General features: G+C 46.0%; 1 protein-coding gene across 2 annotated transcripts in view; it reads right to left on the minus strand.

Annotated features, from left to right (window-relative positions):
- ABTB3 (ankyrin repeat and BTB domain containing 3) overlaps window positions 1-21,997 on the minus strand; it is a 215,700-nt gene extending 193,703 nt beyond the window's left edge. For both annotated transcript variants that reach the window (XM_083181648.1, XM_083181647.1), the window contains exon 1: window positions 20,881-21,997. In XM_083181648.1, coding sequence (XP_083037774.1) covers window positions 20,881-21,742 — 862 coding nt within the window. In that variant the 5' untranslated portion in view covers window positions 21,743-21,997. The remainder of the gene's footprint in view (window positions 1-20,880) is intronic.
- Window positions 21,998-26,541: the final 4,544 nt, after the last annotated feature.

Genomic DNA, 26,541 nt, shown 5'->3' on the forward strand with positions numbered 1-26,541 from the left:
GCAGCACAGCAATAACACCACCATCACCATCATCACCACTAACTACACTGCAGCAATAACACCACTGTCATTGTATAACAGCAATAACATCACCACCATTAACTCTACGCTGCAGCAATAAAACAACTCCCATTGTTGAACAGGAATAGCACCACCATCACCGCCACCAACTCTGTACTAAAGCAATACAACCACAGTTAATGCAGAGGGTGCATCTGCTTGGGCTGGAAGAGGGTACTGGCTTGAATGAGGCATGTCTCCCCTGGTTCCAAAGATCCTGGAGGATCAACTCCTAAATCTGGATATCATTCGGTTATGGATCTAAAGCTACAAGATAGCCAACACACAGCCCGCTCAATGTCAAGGGTTGAGTAGTGAGCACCACAAGAATTAGGTGTCCGGTCTATGGGGCCAGTCACCAGGAAGTGTCCAATCAGCCTCTGGCAGGGAGAATCTCTAACAGCGGTCATGGGCACTGATGCTAATGTGACAAAGGAAATCATCCTTGTATTCCTCCAGACCTCATATCAACCACCTGCACCCTCTAGAGTTACACCACTGACCAACATTATGCCACAGCACCAAGGAAGAAAGAAAATGTATTCCTCCTGAGAATTGCAGGTAAATATATACAACTTGCTTCTTACATGTCGTACAATATAACATGCCACCAGATCTGCTGGTTGTCTAGCAACAGAAATCTAGAACATCACAGCTGTCCTATACCAAGAGCCAGGTAATTGCCTTAATTGTAATGGACTGAAACTGCCTGATAACCTCACTCCTAAGCTACCTGCTCTTAAAGTGCCCATACACTTGTGCGACACCTTTGAGGGGAGAAGTCGCACGCAATCCACATTGAACCGTATGCGGTCCTTTTATATACGATGTATAGTATGTGAATCCAGCAAGGGCTGAGAGATCTGACAAATCCTTAGTGCAGCACTTGCAATCTCCGGCTCTGATACAATGCACATGGGACCGCACATCGGATCGGAATCAGAGATTAAACAGATACAATTTGACCCTTTCATCTGATTTCTCGGCCCGATCCATCGAAAATGGGTGAAAATGGCCCAAAGCATACTTGAGTATGGGAGCCTTTACTCTCATACTATATAATACACTGACTCCTGGTAACTCTCTTAGGGGAGGTATATCAAACAGCGGGGCAGATTTTTTAAGCCTAGCGAAAAGATAAAGTGGAGATAAAGTGTAAGGTGTGAATGCACCAGCAAATCAGCTCTTAACTGCCATTTTGTAAACATAGCTGATTGGCTGGTGAGTTATCACCTTCTACTTTATCTCCACTTTATCTCTTCACCAGGCTTAATACATTTCCCCCTGAGAGGTAATGTAGAGAGAGACAAAAGCACCAATTAATCAGCCCCTAACTGTCATGTTAAAGGCTGTAACAGAACGAACGCATCCTGCCTCTCACCGCATGCATATCAGCGTTTACTAATGCTGTACGCACAAAGAAAATCACAACGGATTCCTATCTGCGCAAGCGCCAAGTGATGTACTCACCGTGAGCGGGGCTGGGAGGGATCTGATTGGATCCCTCTCTGCGGGGATGTGCAACACAAGCCCATAGGCTTCAGTAGGCCACACCATCTAAAGATCACATTCTGGAGCTTGGTGCATATGCGGTACATGGCCGAACCTCAGAAAACTATCTTTCTATTTAATCGTTCTCCAAAGTTTAGAACACCTGCCCCATTGACTGTTACTGAACCTACGTCTATAGCTAGAGGGTTGGCAGAAATATAGTCACAGCTATAGTGTTTTAGTCCTATCTGTATCTGCTTTATATATTTCCAATTGCCTGCTTTCTACTGGTGGCAATACACTAGCACAATCCCCCTTAAACTGTCCAGGAACCTCCCAGGTGGAAGGACTGCATTCGATACACCAATGCAGCCAGTGCAAGCTTCGATTCGATACTCACGGGATCTTGCAGCACATCAGACCAGATGTCAAACACAACCGATTTTGACAATTTTCATCAATTTTCGTGCCGGAATCGGATGAAAAGTGACCAAATGGCTATGGAAGCACCCTAGTGTATGGTCACCTGAAGTCTACTACATCTGTCATTTTTATTCCATTTTCTCTATCTCCCCAATTACTTAGATTTTGCATAACATGATTTAAACCTTTGCTATTTGTTTATTTATTTGTTTTCTAACTTTGTATTTGTTGACTTTGTGTATCTTGTACTGTTTGAATAGTGCTTCCTGCCCTGTGTTGGCCACAACTTCCGCGGTCCAATGAAAACGCCAGTGTATACAACAAAACCACTTTTCATATACCAATAAGACATTGTTTATTGACTTATAGATAAACCATACAGCCAGCAAAATTCAGACCAGGCGAGCGGATGTGTTATGAAAATATATACCCTCCCATGTATCCACAGCAGGAGAAATCTTGGCAACCATCGAATTATTTCTCCGGGCTCGCAAATACAGTCAGTGGTGATTGACTTATATTTGTGGGCGCTGGGATGAAGACAGGGTGGGCGGCTGACGTCATGTGACCTCAGCCGCTCCGCCCGCGGCACATTTCGTCCCACCCTATTTGCATGGGAAGGCCCAGCATTTTCTTGAAACGCTGGGCATTCCCATATCCGCCACCGTCCCGCTGCGATCGGCCCGGAAAACAATGTAAATCGTCAAGGCCGCTTGTAGTCGGGGATTAAGAATGCGCACAAATGTGCATGCTCAAACCCTGGGCGAGATTCTCTATCACAGAAATGCGGTAAAAACCCCGTTATCGGGTTTTTACCGCATTTCTGTATTCTCTAACCCCCCTTCGCAGTGTCAGCGCTGCGGAGGGAATCGCCAGCAAAAGCTGGTGATCCCCTGCAGAAGCCTATGGGCTTCTTACCGCAGCGCTGTGTGAGGGATCCGTCATGGATCCCTCCCAGCATGCCCCGCGGCTGAAGCGTCGGTCTGCGCATGCGTAGACGGACTCCCGGGTCATAGACCCGGAAGTCCAGCAACGGCGCCGCATCGCAAGGGACAGCTCTTACCGCAAGAGCTGTCCCTTGCGTTAATGACCGCATATTTTAGAGAATATGCGGTCAATAGAAATGCGAATGCCGGCGATACTGGGCTGCGGATTTTAGAGAATCCAGCCCCCTGACTGTCGGGGCAGGGCCTGATTCCGTTCGTGAACCAGAATCGGCCCCTAAAGGCAAAATCAAGCCAGCCTCTCTCAAAGGGCCCTTCTGAGCAATATCTTTTTAAAAAAAGTCTAGTGTGTATGCTCAATGTCATTAACAATACTCGCCCCCCCCACCCCCTACATCATCTGTGCAAGCAGCTAAATCTGAATTACTCCGGACAGTCCGGTAATTAAGACCGGAGTCCGGGAATAGGGGTACCCGGTGACCTAACTGAACGATATCATCGACCGATATCTTTCAATATGTTTGTCCAGCATCACCGCCGATATAGTTAGCTATATCGGCGGTGCTGCTAGTCCGGTAGTGCTGACGGGGCATTAATATTCCCAAATCCTAAGGCATGTTCCAGGCAACTCCAGGCTGCAGGGTGTCTGTCCTGTGCATCCCTTGAAGGCTCAGGGATGCTCTGCAGTAGTTGTTTGAGGAAACCTGCTGTGAGGCAGCAACAGCGCTGACCCACAGGGTCCTGCGCTCTGTGTGACGGCCCAGCATCAACACCCCTAGTTTCGGCCCTGCTCCTAGTACAGGAGAGGAACCCGACTTTTTTTTTTCCAACACTGAATGAGAAAATGTTCGTAGCCTGTACCAGGTCTGTTTTTACACGGATCATATTTCCCGACGGCACGCAGAGCTGAGAGAATACGTTTTGAGTTTAGTTTAGTTTCTTTGACGTGAACATGTCACCCTGCCCTTGTTTTCCTCCTCCCTCCAGATGGTGGCTGCTAACTTACTACACTGAAAGCCATTCTACAGGGATCAGGTTTCTCAGCAAGAATGAGCACACTTCAGCTCAAGGAAGAAAACTACATTTTGAGGTTGAGAGAATCTACAATATTCAACCAGGCAAAAAAAAAGAAAATCAGAAAAGAGAAATGTAATTACCAAAAATGCTCATTCCTAATCTAAAACAGCCATTTAGTTACACACTGGTGTCATGCTGATATCCCTGGATGTGTGCCAGGCTCGTGACACCACGGAGAACCTTTTTTTTTTTTGTCCTTTGCAAAAAACTGTTTGAACAACGCAGAATTCTAAGCAGGCGTTTTACAGCAGCCGATGTACCCTCCTACCTCCATGTCGGTTTGTATCTACCCAGTTTGTTTAATCACTGTTGTTTCCAATTGTAAATCGCAACGGAATATGCTGCGCTATATAAGAAACTGAAAATAAAATAATAAATCATCCGACTGATGCTCTTGGGTCTTCCATTCTGCTTCTTATTCACATCATAAGGATGATGACAAGCAATAGCCGGGATAAATTATTGCTCTTATGTAATAGAGAGCAACATGAACTCCTGGTTATGTTGGTAAAACATTTCCTGGTTCACTGCTCTTTGAGACCTATGTTGGAGCAGTTAGTGCATACACTTTAATGGTCTAATCAGGGGCAGAACAGTGCAGAGCTAAATAGGGGCCTCCCAATACCGTTCTCGGTACTTGTGTACTATCATGGCTCCCATCTCATCCAATCTCATTGCATACCATAAGGCTTAAGATGGTATGCAATGAGATGAGATGTGCTGCGATGGGACCCGATCTTATACAATTTAAAAATGGCATACGAGGAGATGAGATGAGATGAGATTTTTAATTGTATAAGCACCCTAATGGGTGCTTACAATGTTAAATGCACCCCCACTATCAACGCCAACCCGAAGCGTGGCGAGCGCAGCGAGCCCGCGAGGGGCAGCGGTATGCGTCCTCCGACCTTTTCATACCCCCACTATCCATGTCGGCATGGAGTTGATTTTATATAGTGTGGCGAGCGTAGCGAGCCACCGAGCCTGAAGCGAGGGGACGCGTGGCGAGCCCCGCGAGGGGACGCGTAATACATGTAAAGTATTACACGTCCGCTCGCCACGCTTCGGGCTCGGTGGCTCGCCACACTATATAAAGTCAACTCCACGCCGACATGGATAGTGGGATTATGAAAAGGTCGGAGGACGCGTACCGCCGTCCTCCCGCGGGCTCGCTGCGCTCGCCACGCTTCGGGTTGGCGTTGATAGTGGGGGTGGCGTGGGGGTGCATTTAACATTGTAAGCACCCATTAGGGTGCTTATACAATTAAAAATCTGGTACTCTTTACCTAGCACGGCGCCCACGATTTTAAACGTGGGCATCGCAGGTAAAAAAATCGCGGGCATCGCGGCCATTGAATGCACTAAAAATCGGGTGCGACGCGACCGACGCGATGCCCGCGATTTCCCATAGGGAACAATGTTAAATTTTTCAATTGACTCGATTTTACTGTTCAATGCCTCAATTGACACGATTTTTCCATAGGAAACAATGTTAAATGGCCCACAGAGGCACCCTGAAGTGTGAAATGGCCCCCACAATTGTTAACGCCACCCCACGATCAACGTGAACCCGAAGCGTGGCGAGCGCAGCGAGCCCGCGAGGGGCGGCGGTATGCGTCCTACGACCTTTTCATACCCCCACTATCCACGTTCAATGCCCGCGATGACCGCGATGGGCGCCGTGCTAGGTAAAGAGTACCAAAAATCTTATAGGGGGGCCAATTGACCTTGAAAGCACCCATTAGTGTGCTTATACAATTTAAAATCTCATCTCATCGTATGCCATTGTATGCCATATACAATGGTATACAATTTTAAATTGTATAAGATCCCATAAGATGGAAATCGTGGGAGCCGTGATAATACACAAGTACCCCGTTCTCACCTCCCAGGTGTCAGTCACTGCACTGTGAGACCTATGGCGGAACAGTTAGTGCAGGAATGTCCAAACTGTGGCCCTCCAGCTGTTGTGAAACTATAAGTCCCATCATTCCTTGCCACAGTTTTGCTATTATGGAATGCTAAAACTATGGCAAGGCATGCTGGGATGTGTAGTTTGATAACAGATGGAGGGCCACAGTTTGGACATGCCTGAGTTAGTGCATACACTTTGATAGTCTATATAAGCTAAATAGGGGCCTCCCAATACCGTTCTCACCTCCCAGGTATCAGTCACTGCTCTGTGTGACCTATGCAGGAGCAGTTGGTGCATACACTACAATATTCTAATAAGGGCTGGAACAGTGCAGAGCTAAATAGGGGCCTCACAATACCGTTCTCACCTCCCATGTATCAGTCACTGCTCTGTGAGACCTACACAGGAGCAGTTAGTGCATACACTTCAGTAGTCTAATCAGGGGCAGAACAGTGCAGCACCAAATAGGGGCCTCATAATACCGGTCTCATCTGTGCAAGAACACAGATGAGAACAGATCTAGTCAGATCTCTAAGAAATGGGGCTTAAATCGCCCTGTGTGTATGCACAATTATGTATACTGTACATAACAGAAAGAAAAAGAAGAAGAAGAAGAGAGAGAGAGAGAGAGGGCAAGATTATCGGTCAACAGTTCAGACAGGAAATAGATGAGGCAATGCCCCAATCTACTCATGCCACAAGTTTCTTCCAGCACGCTATAATGTAAAAAAACAGGGCTGCCCCATGCACAGTGATGGGTTAACAGACAAGAAAAAATCTACATATTATGGCTAAATCTTGAGTATGCCCTGCCCAATATCACTGCTCACCTGGCAACTTTAACAGCTAGCCAGGGCTCTGGTCATAATCACTGACAAGCAGCCACCGGAACTGAGAACTTAACCCCGATCCCATGTGTTTTAGCCCATTTATTGGTCCATTTTTGGCAGATACAAACGGACGCTAACTGAATACTGGATATCGCCCTGTGTATGAATTATTTTCCATACTGTCTTTCTATTTTTCGCCATGGAAGAAACGATAGTACTATACAATTCATTAAATGCACGGTAATTGACTTGCTCACTGCAGTTGCTCTAATGTTTTATAATGTGTGTATTTTAGTGAGAACAGATAACAGTCTTTAAACCCATTTAATTGTTTGCAATGCTTTAACCTCAGATGCACAGTACCATGGATACAGAAGACTTTTCATGGCCGAATGTAAGCAGGCAGAAAGCTAGGGTTCAGAGAGTGGTTATTAAAATGACTTTAGAAGCTGAAAATCTGCACGCAACTAAAACATACTGGTATTAATCAGAATCCTGCTTCAGCCTGTATTATTGGGCCTGATTCAGCCGCAGTATTCCTAAAATAACAACTGCACTGCAGTCTCTCGCATGCTGGGGGGCGCAGAGTACAGGGCAAAGCCACCCAGCATGTAAAGTCTAATCCTGCGATGCAACCGCAATCTAATTGTGATCGCATTGCAGAGATCGCTGCTGTCACAGCAATAAGGGTAATCTAATACCCCTTTCACACTGCACTTGTTAAACGGTATATTGCCATTTTTTTCACATTTCAAAACGTTTAAGGCTGCAGTGGGAAAGCGCCAGAGTTGATTTACTGGTTAAAGATAACCGGTATTTCAAAACGTTTAAAAAGCAGAGTCCTACACGTTTCAGAGCAGTTTTTTATGCAGTGAGAATGGCTCTGAAACGGTATTTAGTAAAAACAACAGATTACAGACCTGTGATAGGCTGTCCCCTGCATTCTGCCTTGAAACGTGTTCAGGGGATTAAACGGGTTGACTGATGTGAATGGTACTTAAACGGTATTTAAAACGGTAATCTACTGCAATGTGAAGGCTCAGACACGTTTTAAATAACGGTTTTTGAAACGTTTCGGCAGTGTGAAAGCGGTATAACACAATTTTGTTGGATAAACAAAATGCCCTGTCGCACCCCTAGATCTAGATCACATTTGTTCTTTTGTCAGGCCCTAAAACGTACATGAAACATGCGTTGTTATTCATTTTATAAGGTGGGAGTTTTACAGGGTTGCCGACCCTCCCGGAATTTGCGGGAGTCTCCCGAAAATCGGGTCCTTCCTCCCGGCCCCCGGAAGGGTGGGCAACCCTCCCGGAATCAGGGGGACCCCCACTGAGCCCCCCGATCGCGGCATTTATATGCCGCAATCCGCGGGTCTCAGGGGAGGGGGCGGAGCTAAAACGGAACAATCTTGTCATTTTAGCCGTGCCCCCTCCATGGATAACAGTTATTTCGGCTATTTACCGTAATGGGGGCGGGGCTTAATGACGTCACAGTTAAGCCCCACCCCCAAAACGCGTAATGCAAGATTCCTCTCCGGGCTTCTCCCGGAGAGGATTTTTTGAAAGTCGGCAACCCTGGAGTTTTATCAAGTCCAGTGATTGAAAGACCTAAAGAAACTATCTATGTCAGGCATGTCCAAACTATGGCCCTTCAGCTGTTGTGAAACTACAAGTCCCATAATGCCTTGCCATAGTTATGCTAGTAGTGAATGGCAAAACTGTTGCAAGGCATGCTGGGATGTGTAGTTTCACAACAGCTGGAGAGCCATAGTTTGGACATACATGTCTGATCTATGTGCGGGTTGTTCTTCACAGAGCAGTGTGACTGTCCATACAATAATACCAGATCCTGTTAAGGGGGGTATTCAATTCGGAATTCCAACTGTCAGAACATCCCAACAGTCAGAATTCCATCTGCTTTCGCTGGTTCCATCAATAAGTTGACAGTCAGAATTCAATTTTCTAACTGTCGAGTGTCTGAAAGTCAGTAGATCAGCAAAAACGTATTGTCGGAAAATGGCTGCGGATTCGACAATCCACGGCAGTTTCCGACAAAAAAAAGAAAAAGAAACTGACAGTATTCAATACCGTCAGAAACGGCAGCATTGAATAGGTGAGAGCCGCTATGTACCCCTGTGGCAAATACTGTATCGGCACAGATGGAATACTGCCCAAAGTATCCAGATGCATGCGCACAACGTAGATTCCCGAAGACAGAGCTGTCGGTGCCTGATTGGTAGACTACTCCCTACAAATTTCAGGCTCACACTTGCGGCATGAACAGAGGTCCCACCTTGGAGTGCTCAAATGTTGGGAGGTATGATAAAACACAAAATCAATACAATATTCTGTATGCAGACAGTACAAGGTGAAAACCCAAAGAGTGAGATTTCTGTACAACGCAATGAGTGATAGATCATCATAGCAAAACTCAATGAACCATTGCCTTAGGGGGGGAGCGGACAGAGAAGAACAGAGCCACACTGTAGGCAAGGATAGTGCAGGGTGAGAAACGAGAGGCTGGAGGGCCCTGCCTGTCACAGCTTGTACCAGAGCACCACTGGATAACTGCCAATGTCACAGTAATATATTATCTCACCAATAAAATAACCCAATGATAAAATATTAGACAACATTTTTTGTAAATAAATGAATAGTAAGATGTCAGCAGGGATGGACTTTGGCTTAAAATAGGCTATGCACTGGAAACCTGGGTTGTGGTCACATGTCACTGGGGCATGGCCATGAATCGTAGGGTATGGCCATGCATCACGCCATGTACTAACCATACCAGCAGAACACAGGGAGACGGAGCTGCACAACTAGGTCTCCAGACAGCTGGACCGACCCATCAGGCCTTCTGATATTTGCCAGATGGCCAATCCGGCTGTGCCAATCATTAAAGATTATATCAGGCAGAAATGTCCCACACACACTATATTATATGTGTTGTACACCCACCAACTGTAGCGTGTTAGCCGGCACATTACCATTTTTCAATGGTGTGTACCGGCTAAAACCAATTTACCAGTTTGTACCGGTTTTCAGCCACCACTCGATCCAGGATCGAAGAGCAGTGTGGCAAGGCAGGCAGGGAGCAGGAATAGCAGGGTCGCACTGTAGGAGCCGCTGCTGGATCTTGGCAACTTTAACCACACCCCCTTTACCCATGGCCATGCCCCATTTGTACTGATTTTTATGCATGACATGTTGAAGGGTATAATATCACTCAGAAAGGGCCTACTAAGGGATATCTTTCACAATATCGTCTAGTGGGTACACTCAATATCGTTAACGTTGCACGCTCCCGCACGGCCATATTGAGCCTTGCCGTCTGCTGAACATGCAGGTAAATTTGGCTATATAGCCAATGATCTGCATATTTATGCCCCTTTCAGACCGCACTTAAAATCCGGTATTTTGTCGATTTTTAACCGTTTCAAAACGGTAATCTGTGCGGTCTGAAAGGTGCAGGACCACTTTACCGTTTTACAAAAGTCATTTTTGTAAAACGGTTAAAATGGAGGTTAAAATTTTGGTATCAAATAAGGTCTGAAACGGTATTTAGGACCCAGCCAATGCCGTGGGTTAACATCCCAACCAACCCAAAGATTTGTGCGGTATGTAATAAGTAAATGCACGGCAAGAGTGAGCATAGTGCATACAGAGTGCTGCGAGTAACATACCGCTGCCAGGGCCCGTGTCCCGCAGTCCCGTACAAGAATCTACGCTTAGTAAAATAATAAACATCACAAGACTGACAGTGTAAAACCCATTTTAAATAAAGCTACTACATTCAGAGTGCTATGTCACCTGGGAGTTGTAGTACCACGGAAGCTGCTCAGTAATGGCGGTAAGTAGATAATACGCCAAGAGCAGAACTACATTACCCATCGCGCCTGGGACTCTGACAACCAGCTTGCCTGCCCCGCACCGTCCGCACTGCTATCTGTCTCCGTGCTGCTGCATAGGAAATAGGAATCATCCCCAGACACCAGCTACCGGTGGGTACCAGTGAGCCGTCGCCAGTAGCGCAGGGGTCCCGCAGCCTCCAAAAGCAGCATTCGGAAACATGAGGAGGGTTTTCTTAAACACATTGGGGGGTGATGTTAACCCGCGGGGGGGAGGGGGGGGGAGTTTGACGACCGCACTGGCTTTGACCCGGTATTTGGAAAGTTTAAAAAAAAACAGGACTGCCAGTGTCCAAAACCGGCACTTAAACGGTAATATACCGTTTAAGAGATGAGGTGTGAAAGGGGTTTTACCTGACAGACCCGTTTTTGGAAACGTTTTCAAATACAGGGTCAAAGCCAGTTATGCGGTCTGAAAGCAGCATCAGTGGCTCCTGCCACGATGTAGCCACTGGCCATACACCACTGTTGCTCTGACAGTACTGTATAAATATTTGCATAACACCAGCTCCTTAATACAACCCTGGTTATAAAAAGAATTGTATGGAGACTATTTAGTTGTAGCAGCAAGAGCTGCTGCTTCTGTGGGGAACAAAGCTCACTGTCCCACTTCCCCTGTGATATAATGTATACAATGTGTTCTTTTCACCCATAAGCAGAACACAGGGGACTTTTACATCATCTTCCTAAGGGCCCAACAAATGTCTATTCCTGTCAATCTTAGAACAAATAGTAGCATATGTTGCAAAAAAATACTAAGAGGTAAAATGCCGGCTATAGTATTTTTGTCCATTTAACATTTTTCTCAAATTGTAATAAATATCATTTGTTCTGTTCTTGTGTCATTTTTAAACATTTTGTTTATAGCACATTTGCTGCGTTTATAAATAGTGATGCTTAAACCTATTATTTAACAGCAATTATACTCATTACAGATGTATTGCTTTGCAAATGTTGAAGAAATAATGGAAAAGGGCTTTCCAGGGGCACCCAGGTAGAAAATGGTTAAGAACCCAGGATCTGTATTAAAATTATTGGAGACATTCCCAAGAACAAAAATAAGGCCTCCGATCTGCTCAAACCACATGTCATTTTAACAAGACCACAAATAATTTTTAGGGTGATGACAGACATTGGGGAACGTTATGAATTTGGAACAATCAATACATCAGGGAAGGGAATAAGTGAAAGTAAATAATTATGCAAAATACATGGTGAACCAATCATGTGCCACCTTCACTAAGGACTTAAGGTGCCCATACACCCCCGGTGTATTGTGGCAATCCCCAATCCCCTGACAGTCACAGGGTGGGATATTAAACGTGTCTAAAAATCCGGATCCCGGCGGGGATCACACATCTACGACTTTTTAACATGCCCAGACAGAGCCATTACCACTACCCACTGATAGGAGCATCCGGTCGGCGTAATGGCAGTACCGAAGGGTCGGGATTGAGTATGGGTACCTTTATGCAGGGTAAACACCACGACGACCCGCTCACGATGCACATCGTGAGCGGGTCGTCAGTGTCTCGTCCAACCCGCTCACGGTGACGCGGGGGGGGCACGACCCGCTCACGATGTGCACCGTGAGCGGGTCCGATCCGATGGCAACCCGCACCCGGCTGTATGGTCGTCATTGAGATCCTACCTGCAGCAGGTAGGATCTCAATAACGACCGACCGACCCGCGGGACCACGTATCGGATCGGTATCGGTCCACACCAGGACAAAAAAGGGCCCAATCACCACACAATCTACATCCAATTGGTCGGAATTGGATCTAGATTGAGGGGATCGGGCCCTAGTTGTCCTGGTGTGTACCCAGCATTACTCATACTCATACTCTCTTTAAGTCCAAAGTATCTACAACAACTAAGAAATGTACCAATGCAACTCCCAGCTGTGGTTATTATATTAGCAAGAACTGCAATACAGGATGATACCTCTAGGGGGCGATAGTCTACTTTCAGTTTTCTCTGTGGTGTAAAAACCATAATTGGCCTGATCATCAAAACATATTTGAGGCTGGTACGAATGAATGCCATTTGGGAAGATGCAATGCAACAAATTAGCTAGTGATGAACCCCAGCCACCTCTGCTGGGAAATGTTATCACTTCAGTGGTTTCTGAGCCAAAACAATGTACAGAGCATGGCCTGGGAACAGTATCATGTTGAAATTTTGCCAGAACTTGAGCAATTACAAATCCAGAGGGGCAGTATTATAAATGTGAGAAAGGAAAATCTTTCTCAGGGGAGAAATCAAGATTCAAATTAAGGAAAGGGAATTATTCTCAACACAGGCATTATAAGAAATTGAAGAAGTCTGTTCTCACTGCAAATCAGTAGCTGGCGAAAGTCGGATCCTGTGCTCACCCTGTGCAACTTATATCATTTCAGCAAATAACAATATAAATTATAGTATATATCATCGGGGACAGCAGCTGTTTTAGCGCCAAGAGACCTGTGGTTGTATGAACCAGAATATTTGCTGTAGAAATATACTGTACATTAAATACAAAATAATGACTATTTTGTGGAATGAAACAATCAATATTCACAGCATACAAATTCAATGAAAACCAGTGACATACCTTAAAAGCAAGATCTGAGATAAGTAGGCGTGGACTCACAACATTGGGTGTGGTCTTGCTTAGCACAGTCTAACTTGCTGCTATTATCACAATTTTCAAGTTAGATTGACCAAATGCTGAACTTCCATGGCACTGTTGCATGGAGCAAGATGGGTAGAGGAATACGATATGGGTGCAGATGATTGGGTTGACCAGAAATAGGTAAAAAGTCAATAGGTTGACCCTATGCTGTCATCATGCCATAGATTGACAGGGTCAATATATTGACATGAAAAAGGTAGACACCACAAAATGTCAACAGGAACAAATGGTTGACACAAGCAAATGGTCGATGTGAACATGGTAAACACATAGGTTTTTGTTTGCTGGAGGGGGGGGGGGGTTGACCTTTGCCATGTTGAACATTTGAACCCATTGACCTTTGGAACCTGTTGACGTTTAACAATCTACCTATTGACCATGTCACCTTTTTAACCCGTCAACCTAATGCATGTTGACTAGATCATCCTTTAATCATAATCAATCGTCATTAGTTTAACTTGTTTGTGAATTCTCCTTTAACAACCTTATAGGGAGCAGCCATTGAGTGGGAGATTTGAATGGGTATTCCCTATTGACTGTTACATGGAAGTTTTCCAATAAACCAAAGTTATAAATTTAACTTCATGCAATTTAAACATGTGCAGAGAGAGTTAGATTTGGGTGGGGTTTTACTTCAAAGTGAGATCTATATTGCAGTGGAAAAATAAAGCAGTCAGTATTTTCCCTGCACAGAAACAAATTAACTCACCCAAATCTAGTTCTCTCGGCACATGTTACATCTGCCCCACCTGCAGTGCACATGGTTTTGTCCATTTGAGAAGGAATTTGCCTCTGCGAGTGAAACAGAATAAGGGCACATGTGTGGTCATCCGATAATCGTCAGGCTGTTAATTGCACTTGCTTTGAACTACCATGGGGCATTTGGGGAATTAAAGGGGAGTTAAAATTAAAGGGGAGATCAAATTCTTATGTGCCCAGTCTGGCCTTAGTAAGCCAGGAGCTGTATGTTTCCTTGGCAGTCCCCCAACAGACAGCACTTTGCTGTAATCAGATAATAACCAGGAGTACTTTCTGTAGGTAAATGATGGTTAAACCTAGTGGCGGCTCTTGCCTCTGTGGAGAAGGGGGGCTGCTGCATTGCTGCCCCCACAACCCTTCACTGCCGCTGGACCCCACCACCAATGCCTGCTGGTCCCCGCTGCCGATCCTGACCCCTGACCGCAGTAGCGTGACCAGCACATGTGCAATAGCATCCTCGGTACTGCTCAAGTACAGAACCAGTTTTTATATGCTGCCGCCGCAGCAGCCCGTAGAGGCATCCCAGATTGAGAGAACACCTCCCATTGGGTCTGCCTTGGGTGACTGTCAGGTCGGACTTCCAATAAGAAGCCACTGCCAGTCACAGTAAAGCCAGTGCAGTCTGACAGGCTGCATCTGGTTTCACACAGTGGCGTATTTTACCTAGGGGGCTGCAGCCCTGCAGACCATAGGTTAAAACCGCCACTGGTTAAACCTCTGCCATTGTTTATTAATGATTATGAATGGTCCTGCATATTTATATTGTTACCACTCTGAACTAGAAATATGTCATATCTCCACCTGAAGTTGTTGTACATTTTAGTGGGTGTTTCCAAGCACTCGTGAGAACTGTAATAAAAACTGAAGACATGCAACATGAAGACGCCCACACACATAACAATGACCCAGCTTCATTCTCTACCAGGGGCTGATGACTCAAGCAGGGTCCCATGTGTCATTTTACCCAGGTCAGTGCGGACAAGCGCGTATGTGTTCTTTTTACACTGCTAATGTACAATATGCTGGGGGGACTTCCCCTTGTGTTATTGACTGTACTTTTTGTTTTAACTGCCCACTGGGTTTTTTCATTCACCTCAGCTTATATTACGGATCTCCCCTTGGACCATCTCTCTCGGTCATTCACCTGCCATCATAGTGCAGTATAACACAGTAAACATACCAATATTTGTTCATTTGACAATTTGGAGAAATAAACATTATTGTTTCATGTTTATTAGAATGAAAACGATTATTTGCAAAATATTTCAGAATGGACAACTCTGCAGTACAATTTTTCCACATTTAATCTAATTATTTCCATGTGTAATGATTCCCTGGCTTTATAATGTAATACTAACTGAAAGGGAATATTTACAATGCACATGTCCACATGTAACGTGATCGCTCAGCAGCACAGAAACATTTGAAAATATGCAAACTACGCACATGTATACGTTGTAAACAGGATAATATACCATGTACTGACTTACATCTATTATATACTCTCAGGCTTGGCTAATGGGCCATATACACGGGGAGATTTTGCTTAATTTCTAATGGGGCCTACACATGAGGTGATTTCAGGGCATTTTGTAAGATCGCTTAGAAAATGCCCCTATATCGCTCCGTGTAGGGGTCATAGCGATTAGGGATGGCCATCGACCATCGATGATTAGACATCATCGATGGTTTATGGCCGAGGTCGAATAGTTTTGCCATCGATGGGGGAGAACCAGATGGTTTCCCACCATCGATGTAAACAAATAGTTTCGTTTTTGCTATTTCCCTACAGTGCCGGGACACTGAGCATAGCTCCGCCCCCAGCACCCATGAAGCCCCGCCCCCACATTTTGATTGGCCCACAGGCCACTCAATCAGATAAAATGGATGACCATCGATATGGGAAAACATCGATGGTCATCCATAGAATGGTTATACACTATCGATGGGCAGTTGCACTTTTGCCATCGATGGCAAAGACAACGATGGCCATCCCTAATAGCGATACATGGCCCCAAGAAATGCTATTGCCCAGCGATAAAGATCCAGGATGCTGGATAAATCTAGTTAATCGCTGGTCAGGTACAGTGTTCTCACAGGAGAGCACTGGCCCTGACAGATCGCTCAGCACACATCGCTGATGCGTCGATGTGCAGCGCTGTGTGCTAAGCAATCCTGAGCGATCTACATTGCTCAGATCACTCGGTAACATCTTCCTGCGTAGGCTCTTTAAGTGATTTGACTAAATCAATTAAAAATAAAGCACAATCGTTCAGTGTGTATGCATCATAGCGATGGCGATACGCAGTCTAGATCGTTCAAGCATTCAGTATATGTCCAGTCAGATGGCTTAGCAAGAGACTGCAAATCACCTATGTTTAAAGATCTGAGCTATCTACGTCTACCTTCCAATAATACACACCCATTATTTAAATTATTATAATTGCTTAACAAAAATCTCCTACGCTAAAAATCGCTCAGCACAAATCTCTTATGCAAATCTCTCAAGCCGGGTACACACGGGGCGATTCTTGTAGTAAAAGGTTAGGCAGAATCGCCTCATGTGTACACAGCGGGCAATGCGCGGACCTGCAGCATCACTATCGCCTGTCCAGGTAGACCGCGCAGCAGACAAGAACATTTTCACGAGAAGCCGCCCGCACTGTGTATTTAGCCGCAGCTGAGGGAAGGCAGGATGCAGTTTGCCATCTAATCTCTGACATCGAACTACATCTAGAAGTGGCGCATGGCAACCAATCAGCACTGAAGTAACATCTATAATTTGCATAATATAAAATTATACAGAGCAGCTGATTGGTGGCCATGGGCATCACATACATATTTACCCGAGTCCCGTGCTTAAAACCACTTCAGTGTGTATGGGAGATCTAGACTGTGGGAAATCTCCAACACTGAATTCCTCAGAACTGTGATGTGTATGAGAAGATAGGATCTGCATTTACACAAGATGAGAAGTAAAAAAAACAAACCTGTAAGTTTACAGAGGGTGTGATACAGATCTACACAGTGTCTGGGTGAGGTTGACCACATATGGCTGACACTCATTAGGTTAACAGGGTCAAAAGGTCAACAGGGACAAAATGTTGTCAGCTAAAAGTAGACAGATACAAAAGGTCAACTGCGTCAAAGGATCAGCCCTGAATACTGTCTGCTACCAATACAGAAACAGACTTCTTGTAGCCAGTAATTGTGATCTCTGTCACGGTACTTGTACAGATACAGGGCCAGATGCACTAAGCTTCAAAAGTGATAAAATGGAGAGTGATAAACAACCAGCCAATCAGCTCCTACCTGCCATGTCAAAAAACTGTGTTTGAAATATGTCAGGCAGGAGCTGATTGGCTGGTTGTTTATCACTCTCCACTTTTCAAGCTTAGTGCATCTGGCCTACAACCCATTATCACAAGAACTTCTATACAATCACATGGGTCAAGCTGATTACCCAAAATGTACTCATAGGTGTGAGTAATACCGCTTTCAGACCGTACTCTAGACCCGGGTTATTGCCCTGTTCTTGCAGCCCCAACACAGGGCAAAGTGAGGTCTGAAAGGGCCACCTCAGGTCGAGCAGCACGGGAGTTCAACCCTGGTTAATGACCAGGGTTGAACACGACTCTGACCCTTGTCAAGTGCAGTGTGAACAAGTAGCCTAGGTCGAGCGACCTGGGTCCCGTTCACAGTATGGAGGAGACAGCGCAGTCAGCTCCAAGCGCTGCCTCCACCCCAGCCCCCGGTGACACCACCGACCCGGCACTAATGCCCATGTCACCAGAGCTTGCTCCCCACGTGGCCCAGTTTTGTGGATTTTTGTATGCGGCCCTATGGCCCACTAATACCATTTTCAGACAGCAAATCCCGTGTCGCTCTGGGGATGGGACCTGTGTCCTAATTAGACACAGGTCCCATCCCCGGAGCGACCCGGCATTTGCGGTCTGAAAACGGTATTAGTGGGCCATAGGGCTGCATACAAAAATCCATAAACTGGGCCACGTGGGGAGCAAGCTCTGGTGACATCGCCAATATTTACACACTGTTGCAACTGCAACTCAGACCCTCCCCCTCTAAAGAGCACAGGTGAGTTAATTGGATTGACCCCATAAAATCAGCTGTTTAGATCTAAGTATCCTTTACCTTTATGCATGGAGAATCCCAGGAGCGCAGGTGCGCTGCCTGATTCTATTACTTGGGGAAAGACCCGTTCAAGTTACAATAGAGAATTTGACCCATGTGCTTAATACACGTAGACACTTGAAAAAGGTTGGGCTAAACAGCATCTAATCTGCAGCGCCTGTTGCTTTGAAATAAAAACAGCAATAGATTTTATCAACGTACAGTAAATATGAAGTAGAGAAAATGCTGAAAGTACTGGTTTTATGTATTATTATAATAATCAAATTAACGGTATAGTTTCTCTCAATGAGCATCTGCTACTGCAATACTATATACTGTAGCTGCAATGTATGACTCACATAGACTGTAATGTATGCACCATAATATTGAATCAATAGCTGCAAATCAAAGACCTATTTCATATCATATATGTATGTCATACCTGTATCATATATCTGTATCTATCTCATTTTGATATACAGTAAGACAGTATGGGTGGCGGCACAGAGCCTCTTCAAATGCCAGTACATCAAGTAGCATAGTGCAGCATTCATTAACAGGTGCTGGTAGATTAAAGGAAGGGAAAGCTCATTCCCTGTCAGAGAAGAACAACTAAGCTCAGAAAATGTTAGGTTCCTAAACATTCACACCCAACAGTCGCCACATCATGGCGGTCTAAGAGCGCTTACAAATTGTGAACTTTTACAGTTTACAGACCCTTTATTTACAGTTTCTTATATAGCGCAGCAAATTCAGTTGCGCTCTGCATTTACACCTCCCAACGGTACACATTGTGTATTATTAGCATTTTTTTTGTTTGTTTTGTTTGAGGTTTTATACTTACAACACGCAAACAATGGAGATTGATAATGGGAGGAGGAGCTATGAGTGACATCAGGATGCCAGTTCTGATGTCACTGCCTCCAACGATGTCAAAAATATAGTGGCACAGGATGTCAATATAAACATCAAGTGTTGCAAATCCTCACACAGAGTACACAACTAAGGCCATCATCCAACATTGCAACACAGGCCATGGGCATCAATAATGCATGTGTCAGGTATCATATATCAAGGCAAATGACACGACACACTGTACCGTGACTGTATGTATTGCGACCGCCTGTTACTCAGGTGGTTGTTGTCAGTGATGGGGGACACCTATTAAAGTGCTTATGTGTGCAGTTACACAATTGTGCGTTACAAGACAGTGATCAGATAGACCCAGCCTTGGGGAGATGTATCTGTGTGCTGCTATTGGTAGATCACTGGATACTGCATAAGAGTGTGGGTTGCCATCCTGCAGAAAATGAGTGTACAGCATTCATGTGTTCGGATAGGTGGTAACAATCGATCCCATTGTGTGTCTGTACACAGCATTGTGTCCATGTATCAGTATAGGTTTATCACCCTCTGTACAGATTGCACATACCTTATAATACACAATACAGCTATAATACACCAACACATCACATGGGAGCACTGTACAGCCAACCTGCATTATTACTCATATCCAAGAAATCCTGTTGGATACACACCTATTGTATGAGTGTGTCTAGCATTCAGCTGGTTGTGTAAATCTCAGAGCAGCCCCACTGCTCCATAGGGGTGAACACCACAGCTGATACGTTGGTGCAGCATGTATTATTCCCTGTGACAATGTGCGTAAACAAGCTTCCAAACCATTATCATCTTAACATGAATGACCAAAATTCAGGGTTGCGGCAATTACACAGATCAGCATCCAAAACCAGGGCAATAAACAATGATGTGGGTACCATCTGAAACCAGATAAACAGGCTGTCTTGTTCTTATACCAAAAATATGTTGTCTTTTCCCACAACGAAGAGTTCACACATAGAACAGAGAATTACTATTGGGACTACAGAAACCAAAGAACTGTCTTCAACATTAAATTACAGCCAGTGACGGTGAGATCTAATGGAGTATAGATCCAATAATATATTTCTATACAGGTGTCAGTGGTAGAGTCTGTACTCTCTCCCTGCAAGAATGACTGGTGCATACCAAATATGTATGCATGCTGTGCATTTGAGGCGTGCACTAATTACTACTGTGTATACACCTAGCCTGGGTGCCATGCTGTAGATATTGCATTCACATTTACATTGATGTAACCAAGGTCAGTCATTTGACATCATAGATGCTTGTCATCAATGCAGATGTGAAGATTTTTTTTTTTTTCACCTGGCAAATGCTGGATTAAGAGATTTTTCACGGCAACGTAAAGGAAGGGAGGTTAGTCTGCTAGATTATCTGCCTAGTCTTGGAAGTGGTTTTGTTAAAAGCATGTGTACTGTTCTTTTATCTGTGAAGCTACTGATAATGCTCATTCTGTTGCATACTGTATGCTAGACTGTGCTGCAGGCCAATCCTCTGTGGCTGTGGCACATAGGGAGAGATGTATTAATGATAGCATTGTGGTACATCACAACAACAGCAGGTAAGGATTCACAGGTAAGCAGAAAATAATGACCATCACCTATAGTAGATACCAAGAAGACCATCCAACAATGAGCACAGTATAACCCTTTACATGCCGGCCGAGGTGGTAGGGCATTATAGGCGTTAAAGCATCACTCTGAATATAAATGAGGAGTGGAGGTACCCCCATCTTTAAGGTTTTGTTGCTACTACTCACCACTAGCATTTTTACCGCATATAAGGTGCTGGAATGGCTGTAGTAAGCCCCATAGCTCAGAATCATTGCTAATTGCTTGTTCCAGGGATTCGGCAGTAAAGTTTGGTGCCTCATTCTCCTTCTCGGGGCGAGGCATGGCAAGGACCCTCTTGTAGATCTCCTTGAACAGGGCCTCCATGCAGGCAGTCAGGTAGATGGCGGAGTGTTCGTGAATCCTAAGGGCCACCTTACTGTCCACCATCCACCGATATAGTTTTCCAACCGAAAAAGTGAGGCCGCAACGCACAGATTTGCCCCGGCTAAGCCTGTCCCCAGTGCTCATGTTGTACAGGGATAATGCACTGAGAGCCGAGGTGGTGCAACTGGAAGATAGAGACCATGCCAAGACTATCTCCATGGCACTTTGGATCTCATACTTGGTGCATTTGGCAAAGCGCAGGCTCAGGCGTTGAGCCTCTTTGGCAATCCTAACCAGGGACCTGCTGACCAAGGTGGACAGCTTGGAGAGGACATCTCTGCTGGCACCAATCAGCAACTGCTCTTTCTTCAGAAGAGCTTCTAGCTCCTCAAGGCTCCAGGGGACTTCCTCAAGGTCAGGCAGCCTGGAGCACTGTCCTGAGCAGTCCAGGACCTCTGAGTCTTCAGCCAGGACAGTGTTGACCGTGTCAAAGCTGTTGTGTCTACTGTGCATGGAGTCAGTTAGAAGCCAGCAGCAGTTTCCTCCATTGGCATAAGCTACCTGGTGAGAATCGGAACACAGGGACAAGTTGGACGACCTGATGGAATCAGCAGCACCACCATAACCAGAATCCAGGGTCAAATCTTCCAGCGTCCTCACAGCTGTCTTACCTCTTCTTGCCATAACTGCACTTCATACTGCACCACTAAAACTAAAGGGAGGAATGAGGAGCCCTACTGCAGTTCTTTCCTATCTCCTTCTCCAGGTCTCACTTGCAGAGCTCACTCCCTGGACAGCTGCAGGAGCCTTCCCCTGGCAGGAGCAAGAGAAGCGCAGAAAAAGTCGCCTATTAATCAGCAAAGATTCCCCAGCAGCAGTAACGCACAGCCGCACAGCTCCAGCCAGCACCGACAACCGCACTGCATTATAGCGAGCAGGAGAGACAGACAGACAGAGAGAGCGCTGGAGGGGGAGGGGGGCGTGGATATGCAAAAACGAAAAGAGGAGTGACCAATAGCAAGGCCGCTTGGCAGCAGAATGAGCAGCAGCAGCAGCAGTGAGAGGGGAGTGACAGCGTTTGGAATGTAAGCCTGGTAGTAAGGAGACTGACGCTGGTTATTCTGCATCCTTCCATCCTCTGCCTGTGGCAGGACAACACATAGATCAGGATGTATAGGATCATAGGATTATACAGTATGTTGCGTTTATCACCAGCACTGCATACAAATGTGACGTGTTACATTGTTACTACGGCTGTTAGCTGGGCATAAGGCAAAGGTATGTAGGATGCACAGTATTTAGCAGCCTGCAAAATATACAGTACACTGGGGCTGACTTAAGGGGCAGATGTATCAAGCTTCAAAAAGTGATAAAATAGAGAGTGATAAACAACCAGCGATTTGTGAATTTTTCTGATAGGTGCTTGGCCCTGTTTGGGCGGCGTCACTCTGTCCCATGGTCTCACCCTGGCCCCACAGGCACGCTGCTAATCAGTGTCTTGGAGCTGCCGGGAGCTTGTGTTCCAGGTCTCCCGGCCGCAGTCAGTGTGGTGCACATCGCACCTGCGGCGGTCGCAGGCTGGATCTGCTGTGGGTGCTCGTCATTCTCCGTGGGTGCTTGGGCCCAGGAACACCCACGGAATTGGCGCCTACTATATGTGTTCGCTAGACAGCAAATATATATGCAGCCTAGTGAGCAGGACTGAATCAGGCCCTTTGTTCTGTTAAAGCTCCTAGTATAGCTCCGGAGAAACTTTTAAAACATAAAACTATTTGCTTGTTATTCTTAATCCCCATACACACTACAAAATAAAGTGAAAGACATCTTTCAGAATGGGTTCATTTTTGTCAGAAGGCTGTATCTGGAGAGTGGACGGCAACCAGAGCCAGGGCCGAATCTAGACTGTACATCTGGGGGGGGGGTGCAGTGCCAGATTAAGCCTTCGGGGGGGCCCGGGGCACTTTAGACAGGGGGCCCCCTTGCACTTGTCATTACTGGCCACAAACTGCATGAGAGAATATTACACTGTCAAAACAAAGAGAAAAGACAGTATAAGACAGGGTAACTGCTTACTCTGTAGGAGACCTCACAGCGTCAGTGCTTCCTCTGATTAAAAACCCTCCCATGACTAGGCTGCTGCTGCTATCCTCTATGGGCCTGAGAAGCATGTAATGAGCTCAACCAATCAGAGCTCAGCATAAACCTCTCAGCCTCTGCCCTCTTGTGCAAAGTGTCATGGGACTTAGTCAACTCCCAGTAATGCACTGCACACTTGTGCAGTCAGTGTGCCTTGGCTCCCGATGCTCAGCACCATTAATCGTTGTCACATTGGCAGATAGGTGAAGCTGCAGCACTACCCCAATCCATGCACAAAACCTTTAGCTAAAAAAAAATTATATTTAAAAAAAAAATACATGCCAACCACAGGGGGGTCCTAGCTAGAGGGGGGCCCCAGGGGTACTAACACCTTTTGCCCCTGCTTTAATCCGGCCCTGGTGGGGTGGCACCCCCCAACTAGTGCCTCCCCTAGACACTTGGCTCACATACCTAGTGGGAAATCCACCACTGCCCACAGTGTCCCCCTGATGGCTGCCCTGACCCCAGGTCTGTAAGGCAGCTATGTTAACTACTACTTTAACTGTGTTGTCCAAAAGCAAATCAAGCCTGAGTCAAATGTAAAGGCCCATACACACTGGGCGACTTTAAGCTGAAAGTCGCTCAAAACAGCAGGTTTGAGCGGCTTTCAGCTCAAAGCTGCCCAGTGTGTATGGCCCGGCGGTGAGTACTGCTGCGCGCTACCGCAACATCGCCGGGAAAGCCGTTCATCTGCTGGTTATACCGGCAGATGAGCGGCTTTCAGGATGGCTTTGCACAGCGCTCCGCTATGCAACACCGTCCTCCCCCCTCCATCGACGCCAGACAGGGGGAAAGCCACTCAGTGTGTATGCACTGAGCGGCTTTCCCCCCAGCTATGATACCGATCATCACTGTCCATACACGCTGGGCATAGTCGCCCTTAAGTGAATCATTCCAGTGCTGTAGGTATCGGTGCCGTACAGAAGCCTGTGTACTGGGTGCACCCTGCATCCTTTTTCACACTGTGCACGCTCCAGCAACAAGTGTACGCAACTGCTGATGATTGACAGTTGTACAAATATTGGGCTGGGCTGTAACTGGGCTGTGTCAGGGTGTTCTCACTTAGGTAGAGTTCAGTGTTGCGTGTCAGTGCATCTACAACTGTGCATATGCAGCATTGAAAAGATGCGTACGCTGGATATCAAACTAAGGCCCTTATTCTGGTTGACTCGCAAGGCTGTGAATTTCGCATCATCATCCATTCCCAGCCTTGCATGTGGGGGATAAACCATTCGACGGTCGGTAACCATCTGAGGATTTCTTTAGCGCTTTCAGATCCGAGACACCTCTATGGTGTCTCAGACCTGCGGGACCATGAAACGCTGAGCATTCCCATATGCCCGTCCCGCCACCCCCCGGTACTCCACCCCCCCCCCCCCCCTTGCCCGGTCTTCTGTGTGCGAGTGCTGTGGGTTCGCAGCTGAAGTCAGAAACACACATCAGGAATGGCTATGACACGCCTGCTTTAAATGCCGCCACTCTCTGGTGCCTTCCCCAAATTTTCATTTCCTGCCAATAACTCTGCAGTAAGATCCTCTTTACAAGCGTGAGCACAAAGAAATCTGGGCACATGCGCACTACTATTGCTTCACATGTACCATTGCATACACACATGAAATTAGCCCAAAGTTTCCAATCAAATATTATGTGTATGCATATACAGTAACAACTGATGTATTTAAATGGCTCCTTAATGTCATGAAAAAGTTAAATACATTTTCCACTTTTAAGTACAATCTCTTATAAATGCAGTACAATCTCTGCTATTTCCTAATCACAAAGAACTGGGGCTTTCTGCTGCTAACATTCCATGCACATTCATTTCATGGTTGTAGTTAGATAAAACACTACCCTAGGCATTATTAGTTAATATGCTCTAAATTAGTAATTATTCATAGAATCATGTCCCTATATCCAAACCCTCTCTTGTCTTTATTTTTAGTGCATAATTAGGTTTTGGTAACTAAGTAGTAGAATTAAGAAAATTAAATGGACACAAACAATATTAATACAAAACCACTTTTTAAGTGATCCCCTTAGTTGGTAAGCCCAGTGGCTCCCAAACATGGTGCCCTAAAGTTTCCACATTTTTTTCAGGGCACCCCTAGGCCAAAAGTTTCTTATTGAGTCATTTAGAAAAAAAAATATGGTACTTGTTTCCTAGCACGGCCACAATCGTATGGATCGTGTACCTTTAAGTTAAGGTACACGATCCATACGATGGACCCGATTTCCTTTGAAATCAGGTCCATTTGGCCGGCTAGGACAAAATATCGGGGGCATCGCGTCGGTCGGGACCGTTAACAATGGTCCCGACGCGACCGACGCGATGCCCCCGATTTCCCCATAGGCTTCAATGTTAAAAAATATTTTAACATTGAAATCGTGTCGGGAAAGGTAAAATATCGGGGGCATCGCGTCGGTCGGGACCATTAACAATGGTCCCGACGCGATGCCCCCGATTTTTCCATAGGCTTCAATGTTAAAATATTTTTTAACATTGAAATAGTGAAAAAATGTGAAAAATGTGAAATGGGCCAATATGACCCATTTCACATTATAGATGTCCCCGTCGTCACCCCACGATAGACGCCAACCCGAAGCGTGGCGAGCGCAGCGAGCCCACGAGGGGCGGCGGTGCGCGTCCTCCGACCTTTTCATTCCCCTACTATCCACGTCGGCGTGGAGTTGAGAATAGAATAGTGTGGCGAGCGCAGCGAGCCACCGAGCCCGAAGCGTGGCGAGCGCAGCGAGCCCCGCGAGGGGACGCGTATAACTTCACAGGTATACGCGTCCCGTCGCGGGGCTCGCTGCGCTCGCCACGCTTCGGGCTCGGTGGCTCGCTGCGCTCGCCACACTATTCTATTCTCAACTCCACGCCGACGTGGATAGTAGGGGAATGAAAAGGTCGGAGGACGCGCACCGCCGCCCCTCGCGGGCTCGCTGCGCTCGCCACGCTTCGGGTTGGCGTCTATCGTGGGGTGGGGTGTACGCCGTTAAATTTGGGGGGGTTGGGAATATTTTACATTGAATCCAATGTAAAATCGGGTCCCAGGGACCTGATTTACATTTCATTCAAAAAAAAAATCGGGTCCAAAATCGGTCGGTCGCGTCGATCGCATCGCATGCGACCAAATCGCATGCGATGCGATCGACCCGATTTTTCCGACACAACCACCCCGATGTAAATCGGTGTGGCCGTGCTAGGAAACAAGTACCAAAAATATTAAATTAAGTAAATTGTGTTTATATGTCATCCTTAGGTTCAGTTATGTGGTGAGGGACAGGATTCGCTTCTGTTTGACCACATATTTTATGATTAGAAGCCACATGCACTGGTTTTGCCT

This window comes from Crinia signifera, chromosome 4 (assembly GCF_055691185.1).
Source record: "Crinia signifera chromosome 4, ASM5569118v1, whole genome shotgun sequence".
Taxonomy (NCBI): domain Eukaryota; kingdom Metazoa; phylum Chordata; class Amphibia; order Anura; family Myobatrachidae; genus Crinia; species Crinia signifera.